The following is a 12,453-nucleotide window of genomic DNA, read 5'->3' as shown; positions in this document are numbered from 1 at the left end:
CTGAGAAGTGTTGTTGGGTGATTCAATCAGCTGATGGGCGCACAAAAACTGTATCCTGTACTGTATATATTATCAATATGTTAACTAAATATCAGAATGAACAATAATTTTAATACAAAAAATGCAAAAATATTCAAGCGCACAACTTTCTCGATATTTACTCCACTGGAAACAAATGTAAACATAGAACTGATTACTGTATTGGCGGACTAGCCAATCAGCTGATGCTCGCACAACAAAGTGTGTTTCTCGTAAGGCTGTCGTTAATAGAAGTTGTACTCGCTAATAGAACTGAAAATCCTTGTGGGAGTTAATTCGTAAACCGAAAACTCATAAATTGAACAACTCGTTAATGGAGGGACCACTGTACGGTATATCTAACCCAAATTATGTGTTGAAAAATACCCATAACATAGTACAAGGCTGGCACAAAGAAATGTTTATTCCTTTTATGTTTTTGACCTTATGATAATTATTTTCTGATTTGTTTTTATACATTCTATATAAATGATTGCATGTGCATTCATCAGAGTAAGTAAAATGAAGAAAATTACATATACAGTATCTACCAGAAATTAGGAGTTGAACAATGACATAGATCACAGCTCAGCCTCACCCACTCTCAGTGCTACTGGGTGGCGAGTCGGCGACTCAGCTACACAATAACATGTTATCTCCACTAATATTATTCCTCTTTATCCTTATTTAGCCTATCCTTTTGCTTAACGATGGGTTTTTAGGAACACATCTTTATCCATCTCCATCGTTAAATGAAGGATACCTGTACAGTATAATAAATAAGAATACAGTAGAGTATCACAAAATCTCATTAGTCTTTTAACCTTACTTATGTAATATGGAAAATAAAATGGTCATTTTTAGGCTTTTTCTTTTAGCTTTATTAAATAAAAATTAAACAAAATAATAAGAGGTATTGTACACAGATCTGGCTGTCATCAATGTTCAAGTCTGTCATTCTGCTATATTACACATCTCTTCAGCCATGAGGTTTGCTATTGTGAGCTGTTCATAATTCTTACCACTAATATTTTACAGTATATTAAATTCACAACTAGAACCAAGACTGCAATGAAATGCATAAGCTCCAGTGTGTGATGCAATACCACTGATAAATGCAACTTAAATCTGTGGATCAGCTAGCCTGACTACCATTGGCTCCAGGCATCATAACAGGCATGAATGCAAACCTGTAACCCACAAACTTCTAGTTTTACTTCAATTACTCCTTGGATTTATGTTTACAATATTAAAGAAAACCTAAACAAATTAACATTTACGGTAAAAATGTCATAAATAAACTAACCTTAACCAGTAATAACTGTGCGGTAAGAGAAGTGGTGGTGTCAGCAAGAGTGAGAATGTCATTAATAAAATTTACTCCAATGTTTTGTCTATAGTGCTATGATAGTTGATCAAACACAACATCGCCAAAACTTGAGGTACTGAAGAAAGTATATTCGAAATCATGCTTATTGAGATAATATATTATATACTGTATATATTGAAGTTGGCAGTGGTGTTGGTCGGCAAAAGAACTTCGGAATCTCGAGGCAGGAATCTTGAATAGAGGTTCAAGGTATACCTAGATAACCGACGCTTATGTGGACTGCAAAAGGTCAAAGGAGAGGAATCAACGGTTTTCGAAATAATATATCCCATAAAAATATAAAAAATTTGGGAGGTTAAGGCCCAGCCACCTTCCAAAAACTCCCATATACCCTCGATATATCTCTGTTGTTCAGAGTGTCAAGCAAGAACAATAAATCAGATATATAAAGCAAGCATAATAAGCATTAATTAAGGAATGTAAGCATAAATATAGACTGTTATTCACCAGTGTTGAACCATTGAGATGACATTGAGTCATAATTCCTTCCCCAGCCAGCACCTCTGGCTGTAGGGATGGCTGATGCTTAAGCTGCTGTTTTTGCCATTAAGAGTTTTAAAAGATATCCCTACACATTTCTAACACAATTACAGGCTAGTGGAAATTTCTGTGGGCTAATGGAAAATTTTTAGATTCAACAGGCCTGCCAATACGTGCACAAGGCGTGCACCTATGTTGGTATCCCTTGCTTATAAACCTGTTCTATATGGTTACTGGAGAAATACAGCCATCTGTGGACATAATAAATGGCTTCTCCCATAATGAATTTTTTTGTTAGGTTACAATGGGAGGGAGGAGGGCGAGAATGATAAAGTGAGACGTCACCTTCGATACAACGTATCCTTTTATCCTGAAGTCAAAATACAGTAAGTCCTCGCCTAACGTCGTGGTTCCGTTCCTGAAAACCTCGACGTTAACGGCAACAACGTTAACGGAATCAAATTTCCCCATAAGAAATAGATAAAATATGGGAGTTATGTTCCCTAGCCTCCCTTTGCCCCTTAAAATACATTACATATTCAGAAATTCAATGACATTTTTATAGAAATTAGCGTATATATAAATAAACTAAATCATTTTGTATTGTACCAACTGATGGGCGGAGGTGGTGGAGCGAGTGTGTGCTGATCCGGATAGTACACATTGTTGTGGGGGTTAGACCTAGCGCAGCAGCAATGTCCACCACACGTTCACCTTTCTCAAAATGGTTTAAAACCTCCATTTTCATAGCAAGGCTAATGGTCTTATGTTGCTTCTTCACAACACTAGCAACAGTAGCACCTGATGGGCGCTTGGAAGCCATTTCGAATAGTTAGAGTACAGTATTAAGAGCAAAAACGCTAAAACACGCACGAACGCTGTGGAAGCCTAGCAAAGACTGGCGACGCTGTGACGCTCCGCGAGTGAAAGCATAGCGCGCCAAGATGAGATAGGGTGATGTGCTGTACACAGTAGTCCGTGACGATATTATACTGAATTGGCGGGACGTTATCCGAATCATAGGTATCTAAAAAATAGCGATGTTATAACGAAACAACGTTATCGGGGGCAAAGTTAAACAAGGACTTACTGTACAAATAATACATTATATTTTATCTGTTATTAAAGACTTTATATTATTTATGATAAATCGTGCGCCATAAGAGGCTGATCCTAGCAGAATATAATAATAATGAATCAATAATATTCAGGGCAAAAGCTGGCCTTGACTGCAGTCGACTGGTAGGAAAGAGATAACCTTCTGATATAACTTGGCATTTTATTTTTAAGTAACATTACTAATTATTAATCAAATTTTCTTCTCTAATTTAATATATTGTATTATTTATGAAGACACATACATCATAAGAGGCTGATCATACGAGATTATAAAAATGAATAAAAAACAAAAAACAGGCAAATGCGGTATGGTATGGTCAGTGCCCCCCCATCCTCCGAAAGGGTGAGTGGTCAGGGAACCTCTTTCCTTGTAATTTAGCTTTGTCTTTTATTTGGAAGTAAAATTATATGCTGTATCATATTTTGCTCTCTTTAATACTGCATGTTATATTATTTATGATGAAACATACACCAAAATAGGCTGATCATACGAGAATACCGTATAATAATCAAAACAAAAAAGAACTTGCAATTGTGGCAATGGCCATTCCTACACATCAAGTGTCATCTCGTATTTATTAGCTCTTGTTAGGCCTATATCAAATCTAATAGATCACACTATCCCCTTTAAAGATTACAGTATACTCTACTTAAAATGCTAGCCATCATCAGAGAGAAGAGAGAGAAGAAAACAAGAGAAAGAAGATAAAAGAAAGAAGAAAGAGATGAGAAAGAAGAAAGAGATGAGAAAGAAGTAAGAGAAGAGAAAGAAGAGAAGAGAAAAAAAGAGAAAGAAGAAAATAGAGGAGAAAAACGTGAGAGAGAAATATATGAACAACTTTTAATCTGTAGAGTCTTGATAATTCACGAAATACAAATTTGCATACTCATGGCAAGAATTTGCACCATGCCACCATTTGCCAAACTCAAAAGCTTTCTGCCGCTCCTCCTCCAATCGTCGGATCAACGGGGTAGTCAGGGAAACTTGTGGGGTATTTCCCAAATACAGTAATACCCCGCTTAATGCGGTTTCGCTTAGCGCGATTTCACGTATACGCGGTGCCTCGCCAGAGCCGAACTTTCACTTAACGCGGGTTTTTTCCACGTATACGCTCAGAGTGTCCGGCTCGAGACGCTATTTTTAAATTCGCCCCACCCGCCTGCTCCCGCCTCCGCCTGGGCAAGCCGCGCGCGGTAAGGTTGCGCAGTGCATGTCTCTGTTGCGTTATCACTGACGTCATATGACGTATCGGACTGTGATTGGCCATGCATCACTACCCCCCCTCTGCTGCTAGCTGTAATTGGCTTAAAGTATTATGACATGTCCACCCAGGGGAGGGAGGGGGGGAGGGAGGGAGGGAGGAAAGACGACGCTTGACCTAGCCGCGGCAGTTTCATCCCTCCAGGCCACCCAGTGTATACGTGAATCCATTGTTCTGTGAAATGGCTTCCGCCTGACCACCACCGCCACCAGAGAGAGACCTTTCCTTACCTGGACCCAGCCGCCCTAAGCCCAAGAAGACACGCGGTGGCCTAAGCTACGAAGTGAAATACCAGATCATTCAAGATTTGGAGAAAGGAACATGGCAAGCTGATCTCGCGCGCCAGCATGGCGTCAACGAATCTACGATTCGTACTATTAAGAAGGATGCAGCCAAGATCAAAGAGCACATGAAAATCACAAAGTCTGCAGGTGCTTCAATGATCAAGTATTGCCAGAACAGGTTGCTGGCAAAGGTGGAAAATTTACTGGTGAGTTATTTGATTCGTCAGGCGCGACGCAACATGGCGGTGGACACGCGCTCAGTGCAGGAGTACGCACGTGAACTATACGCAGCAGTGTCACATAAGCTGGGAATTGCAGAGCCCAAACCCTTCACTGCTTCCTCTGGTTGGCTGCATAGGTTTAAGAAGAGGAACAAGATCACCAACATCAACATTGGTGGTGAGGAAGCGAGTGCTGACCGTGTGGCGGCTAGAGATTTTCCTCCGTTCTTACGTGAGGTTATGGAGGAAGGACAGTACACTGACGACCAGGTGTTTAACATGGACAAATCTGGTCTTTTCTGGAAAAAGCAACCTTCCAAGACCTTCGTTGTAAAGAATGCCAGCAAGATTCGGGGCCGGAAGATGCAGAAGGAACGCATCACCGCCCTGTTTACCACCAATGCCTCCGGTACCTGTAAACCAAAGTTATCGGTGATTCACACAGCCCGCAAGCCGCACGCCTACAAGAATATGGACATGAACAAGCTTAATGTCCACTGGCTAACCGCATGTAAGGCGTGGATGTCCTCTTCTCTGTCCCTCTTCTGGTTTGACGACTGTTTTGTTCCTGACGTGAAGAAATTCTGCGAGCAACTGAATGTTCCATTCAACATTTTGTTGCTCCTTGACAACGCACCTGGACACTAGGCCCTACTTATGGATCGTCACCCCAACGTAAAAGTGGTCTTCCTTCCTCCCAACACTACGTCATTAATCCAGCCCATGGACCAGGAGTTGATCTGCAATGTGAAAGTTGCGTACTCTGCAAAGAAGTTCAAGCTCCTGAACGACTCTACCAACACCAAGGATGAGTTGCTTAAGCTGGATGACACCGACAGCGAGAGTAAAAGCGACGAGGACAAGGAACAAGAGGTGGTGACTCAAGAAGTTCTCGTCAAACAATTTTGGAAGAAGTTTAACGTCAAACAAGCTGTAGACTTCTTGGTGGAGGCATGGGATCAGCTGTCTATTGCTACGATTCGTCACGCATGGAGACGTGTTGCATGGTATGCCAGCTGAGAGGAGGAGTGAACCTGTGACTGGTGAGGTTCAGACTGTTGCAGTAGCAGTGGACCTTGCCAGAGAAGCTGCGCTCAATATTACAGCTGAAGGCTTCTCCGAGACCACCAACGAAGACATCCTAGAGGTGATCAGAGATCCTGAAGTGACTGCCGACGAGATGTTGGAAGAAGATCACGTCAGTGAAGAGGAAGAAGAAGGTGTGTCATTCTCCGAAGGACACAGTTTAAGTCATAGTGATATTAAGGGTGCCATGGAGTGTGCAGAGAAAATGAAGTCCTTCCTTTCCCGCGACAATGACGATGACCGCCATGAAGTCTTCCATACCCGGCTGGTGCAGGCTATGGAGCCGTACATCACGGTGTATCAAGACAACATTAACACTAGCTGTCAAAAAAGCATAACCGAGTTCTTTGCCCGCAACCCACCACAGTCAGCCCAAGCCAGTGATAGTGACAGAGGTAGAGACAGTGAAGATGACTTTGAGGAATTTGTCAGGGAGGCCATGACAAGTGTGGGTGACAGTGATCGTGACTCACCTGAGGGCCAGTAGCCTGCCCTCTGCCTCGGAACCAGCCTCCATCCCCGTACGCCGACCCATCTCTTCTACTAACGTAAGTGTTCAACATAACTTTTAGTTTTCCTAACCACACCTTTATTTTTCCTAACTTAACCTTTATTTTTCCTAACCTAACCTCTTCTATATTACTTGTTTTTTCATACCATCATAAAGTTAAGATAAAATTTTTACTACAACATAGTTGTGTGTCGTCAAAAAGTGGAGTTTGGGGGTCGGGCCAGTTTCTATTGGAATTAATCCCATATGTTCTGTTGTTCACTTAGCGCGGTTTTCACTTAACACGGTACCCTGTGGGTTCTAATGACCGCGTTAAGCGGGGTACTACTGTATATAATCATTGGTTATGTGAAGCAGCAGTTAAGGGGATGTTGGTTTATAGGTGTACCTGTACATACTTTAGAAGTACTTGAGCTTTTAGTGATGGATTCCGGAGGTTCAATTGTATGTTTATTTATATCTGCCAGAAACCTTCATCTACATTATAATATTTTTTCTGGATTTGTTTACTGTACTCAGAGGTTAGGGGTTATCTTGTCAGCCAGGAATGTAACCACCTGTTTCTTATATGGTGTGTCCTTTGTTTCACCATCTGAGGATTCACTAACTGAGGTGTTTTTCAGGAATATAATCCCAATGGTTGGTGATATTTTACTGTATTTCTATGGGTTTTAACTCGGAAATAAATACAGAAGTGATATCCCCGTTAGCCAAAACAATTGGTGTAGAGCACTTCTGGGAATGAGAGATTTCCAGGTAACCAGATGACTTTCTCAAACCCGGAAAAATTCCTTAACATTATCCTTATTCCATACTAATTAATGAATAACAAATAAACATTATTTTGTCGAGTTACAGTAAGAATGACAGAGGCAGGGCTGGGAGGTGGTAGATGAAACTTTTTTGGGAGTTGAGTGGTCAGTTTCACCCACCAAGGGTCTCCCCACCCCTCCTCTACCACAAGTCTTTTTATGTACAAAACTAAAATAATTTACTTGAAATACCCGTACACATATACCACTGATTTTCCGGCATCCTTGGCTCCAAAGCCTTGCTGGATTATCCATTTTGCCGGACCAACAGAGGTCAGGTAATAACAATTCAACAATACACCTCTGACCCACTAATTATACACCTCCTGTGTCTCTAAAGCACCATGGACTGCTAGAAATTGAAATTAAACTATGTGATGTTTATCACTACCATAAATTGCGGAGTATAAGTCGACATTTTAAGCTTGAAAAAATCTCTCCAAAACCAGGGGTAGACTTATACGCAAGAGTATAAAATGTGAAGCTGTACCACCTAGTGGTAAACAAGTGGAACAGCCTGCCTAACACTCGCTGTGCATCACTTAGTGTAACTCCTGCGGCCTGCTGCTAATATTTCCTACTGAAATTCATGTTTGGTAAACTTATTTAACAGAGATGACAATAAAATAGTAAATTCCAGTATAATTAAACAAACACAACACCACACCCCATTTTCAACAGCTGATGGACAGTAAACAATCGATCAGAATGCCACTAAACCCAGGAGACCAGCCAGACAACTACCCGGTACTACGATATGGGTGCCATCTGCGCAATTTATGATAGCGCTATAGTAGATTGTGAGTTCACATAAACTACAGGGGTAATGACAGTTTAATGATACATAATGGCAGTTTATTGAATATATAGGTACTCCTCGACTTACGACCTACTTGATTTACGGCCACCCGGACATACGACCGCCTCAGTCGTATAAAATATTTTTCAAGTAATTATTAGATGTTTTAATTGCCTGTATGTTGGCCTGGCGAATTGGCTATGAATTAACATACCAAGGTAGCATTGCTGATCGTCGCATTCGAGCTATATCACAAAAACTGGATTTTAGAAAAAAACGGCTTTTCTAGCACCGACGTGAGTGATCGCGCTGTGTACTGACAAAATTTTTGTTTGTAATTCCCTTTAAAATGGCTGGCAAGCATAAAAGTGAGAATTCTCATGTTGCTGAGAAGAAAAAAGAGACACCAATTTTAGAATTTCTATGTATTATTTTCGCATTTTCAACTTACGACCTGGTCGTCGGGACAGAACCCTGTCGTAAGTCGAGGAGAGACTGTACACACAATGACACCATAATTAAAACCTTAACTCTAAGATAAAGAGTTAAAACTTTAACTTCAAGATTAATTTTACTTCAAAGTTATATTTTATTGACAATAAAAGCATGTATGATCATATTTTAAAATCTTTCAAAGTCTGTTGGCTGTTCATCGTCTAACATAAAGAGGTCTGCATATGGGTCCGAATCACTGGAACTTCCGACTTCGTCTTCATTATATTTGCTGTCATCCTCCTCCTCGTCACTGTCTAGCCACAACAAATCATCTTCTTCCCCATCCATTACACTTGAAATCCCACATTTCTTGAAGGATTTTACGACAGTTTCTACACGAACAGCTTCCCAAGATTTTATTACAAATTCGCACAACACATCCAGTGGTGGAGCACGCATATTACCCCCTTCGTTAATGACTTTTCTCCCTCAACCATCCATTTATTCCACTCTGAACGAATATTGTCTTTAAATGGCTTATTTAGGCATACATCAAGTGGTTGAAGCACAGACGTTAACCCCCTGGTATTACTGCAGTTACAATGTTGTTTTGGTGTAGATGTTTCTTGACCTTATCTGTTAAATGGGCTCTGAACATGTCCCAAACCAACAAGCTCCTTTGCTTGCGTAATGCACCAGGCCGCCTACTCCACACATTGTTAAACCATAAATGAACTCCAGCTTTGTCCATCCATCCCTTCTCATGGACATGAACCAAAACACCTGAAGGGAACTTTATATTTGGCATTGCCTTTCTTTTAAATATAACCATTGGTTTTAATTTAGTTCCATCTGCAAGGCAGGTTAATACAACAGTGAAATTCGTCTTTTCGTGACCAGTACTTTTTATCAGAATATTTTTTTTGCCTTTGGTGTCAACAGGGTTTATCGCTAAGCATATTGAAAAAAACAAGGTGTTTCATCCATATTACCAATCTGACACTATGGGTAGTTGTGTTCTTTCCTCAGTCCAATGACATATCTATGGAAATTTATAATTTTGTCCTCGATTTCAGCTGGGAGTTTCTGTGCAATTTTAGTTTTCTGCCGCAAAACAAGATTTTTCCTCTTCATGTAGTGACTACACCAGTTCGCAGTTGCTTTAAAATTTTTCCTTTCATCTGGGTGTGTTTTGGCCCACTTAAGTGCATGGGTGCATTTGTCAGTTCGGGTTACTGTATAGCCATCTTAACGGGTTTCATTGACCCAACCTTCTAAATAATTTTCTAGTTCATGGGGGGAGTTAACACTTGCTCAAGGATTATAAATGAATGAGTTTAGTTTTTCCCTTATGAAATGTCACTGCTATGACTTAAGAAAATATAACTTGCATTGCTGAAATTCTTGTAAGACGGCGATTAATTTGAGTATAAACATCCCTTATTTTGCACCAGACATAATAATTTGAGTAATTAACTTAATAAATTTGAAACACACACACACACACACACACACACACACACACACACACACACACTACTACTACTACTACCTGTACTACTATTTTGCTGTCACTAGGAATCGAGTACAGTATTACCCCGCTTTAAGCGTTTTTTTTTTTACGCGTTTCCACGTTTTCGCAGTACCCTGCCAGACCCGGAATGCTCACTTTACGCGGTGAATGTACTCTTTTACGAGGAGAGCGGCTGGCGGTCATCTCACGCCGCGCCATTTATGGATTCAAACCTCCCGCCATCTCTCCTACTATCCTGCCATGTTGGGTAAGCGGCGCGAGTAGGTTGCGCAGTGTATGTCTTTGTTGCGTTATTGGTGACGTTATATGACGTATCGGACTGTGATTGGGCCAAGCATCCTTACCTCCCTCACCTGCTAGCTGTGATTGGTTTAATGTAATATGACGTGCCCCGCCGTGGGAGCGTTGAAGCCTGTTGACCTACCCGCGTCAGTTACACCCCTACCATGTATATCGGTATCTATTGTTCCATAAGAATGGTTGCCACCGGACCACCACCACCACCACAAAGAAACCTTGCATTACCTGGACCCAGCCACCCTAAGCCAAAGAAGATACAACGTGCCCTAAGCTACGAAATTAAATACAAGATCATCCAAGAGTCGGAGAAAAGGAACAAGACAGGTTGATTTGGCGCGCCAGCATGGTGTGAACAAATCTACGATCCGGACAATCAAGAAGGATGCAGCCAAGATAAAAGAACACATGAACATCACAAGTCTACAGGTGCTTCTATGATCAAGTATTGCCACAACCAGGTGCTTCTCAAGACGGAGAAATTACTTGTGAGCTACATGGCGGTGGACACGCGCTCAGTTAAGGAGTACGCACGTGAACTGTATGCAGCAGTGTCACGTAAGATGGGAATTGCAGAGCCCAAACCCTTCAATGCTTCCTCTAGGTGGTTGCAGAGGTTTAAGAAGAGGAACAAGATCACCAACATTAACATTGGTGGTGATGAAGCTAGTGCTGACCGTGTGGCGGCTAGGGATTTTCCTCTCTTCTTACGTGAGATTATGGAGGAAGGACAGTACACCGACGACCAGGTGTTCAACATGGACGAATCTGGTCTTTTTTGGAAAAAGCTACCTTCCAAGTCCTTTGTTGTCAAGTCTGCCAGCAAGTGTCGGGGCTGCAAGTTGCAGAAGGAGCACATCACCATCCTGTTTACCACCAATGCCTCCGGTACCTGTAAGCTCAAGTTATAGGTGATCCACACAGCACACAAGCCGCATGCCTACAAGAACATGGACATGACCAAGCTGAATGTCCACTGGCTGACCACACGTAAGGCGTGGATGTTCTCTACTCTGTCCCTCTCCTGGTTTGATGACTGTTTCGTTCCCGACGTGAAGAAATTCTGTGAGCAACAGAATGTTCAATTCAATGATTTTGTTGCGGCTTGACAACGGACCAGGACATCGCCCCTACTGTTGGATCGTCACCCCAACGTAAAAGTGGTCTTCCTTCCTCCCAACACTACGTCATTAATCCAGCCCATGGACCAAGAATTAATCTGCAATGTGAAAGCTGCATTCTCTGCAAAGAAGTTTAAGCTCCTGAACGACTATACCAACACCAAGGATGAGTTGCGCAACCTGAGTGACACCGATAGCAAGAGCGAAGAGGACGACGAACAACAGTCGGCAGAGCAAGAAGTACTTGTGAAACACTTTGGAGAAAATTCAACGTCAAAGCTGTGGACTTCTTGGTGGAGGCATGGGACCAGCTGTCTGTAGCCTTAACAGCGGTTCGTCACGCATGAAGACATGTGTTGCAAGGTATCCCAGGTGGAGGCAGGTCAATCTGTGGCTGGTGAGGTTCAGACTGTTGCAATGTAGTGGACCTTGCCAGAGAAGCTGCGCAGAGTGTTACACAGCTAAAAGGCTTCTCCGAGACCACCAACGATGACAATATGGAGGTGATAAGGGATCCTGATGTGAATGCCCGGCGAGATGTTAGATGATGATGGCGTCAGTGAAGAAGGCAGGTGGTGCGTATCAAAGAAGAAGCATGAAGTTATCGCATGGTAATGTAGGGGTGCCATCGAGGTGTAGAGAAACTGAAGCTCCCCTCCCTTTCGGCGACCCTGACGTAGCCGATTATAGAGTCTTCACTACCCAGCTGTTGCAGATTGGACCCCCATCCAAAGATTGTATCACGACAACATCAACACTAGCCGTCAACAAAGCATTACGAGTTCTTAGCCGCAACCACCACAGCCAGCCCAAGCCAGTGAGTAGTGACAGAGACAGTGATGGTGACTTTGAGGGATTTGTCAGGAGGAGGCCTGATAATTCGTGGATGAGCAGTAGTATTGTGGCTCACCTGAGGGCCAGTATTGCCACTCTGCCTCGGAACCAGCCTCCATTCCGTGCGCCCGACCCATCTACTACTAACGTAAAGTGTTAAACATAACCTTGATTTTTCTAACCCTAACCTACAGTATATTATTCTCTTATTGATTGTTCTCTTCTATATTATGATGGTGTGTGTGTATAC

The 12,453-nt window shown here is 42.0% G+C and overlaps 1 protein-coding gene across 4 annotated transcripts in view; it reads right to left on the bottom strand.

The window, feature by feature from the left end:
- LOC121863965 (protein abrupt-like) overlaps positions 1-12,453 on the bottom strand; it is a 166,274-nt gene that overhangs the window by 38,749 nt on the left and 115,072 nt on the right. The window contains exon 6 of one of the 4 annotated variants that reach the window (XM_042362824.1): positions 876-1,627. The exons of the other annotated variants lie outside the window; for them this stretch is intronic. Within the exon in view, the coding sequence (XP_042218758.1) occupies positions 1,507-1,627 (121 nt within the window). The 3' untranslated portion in view covers positions 876-1,506. Of the gene's footprint in view, positions 1-875; positions 1,628-12,453 lie in introns of those variants that run through there. 4 annotated transcript variants of the gene reach the window in all.

This window comes from Homarus americanus, unplaced genomic scaffold (genome assembly GCF_018991925.1).
Source record: "Homarus americanus isolate GMGI-L3 unplaced genomic scaffold, GMGI_Hamer_2.0 scaffold26352, whole genome shotgun sequence".
NCBI lineage: Eukaryota > Metazoa > Arthropoda > Malacostraca > Decapoda > Nephropidae > Homarus > Homarus americanus.
Note: the sequence above shows the minus strand (reverse complement) of the source record. Positions and strands in the feature narration are given on the sequence as shown.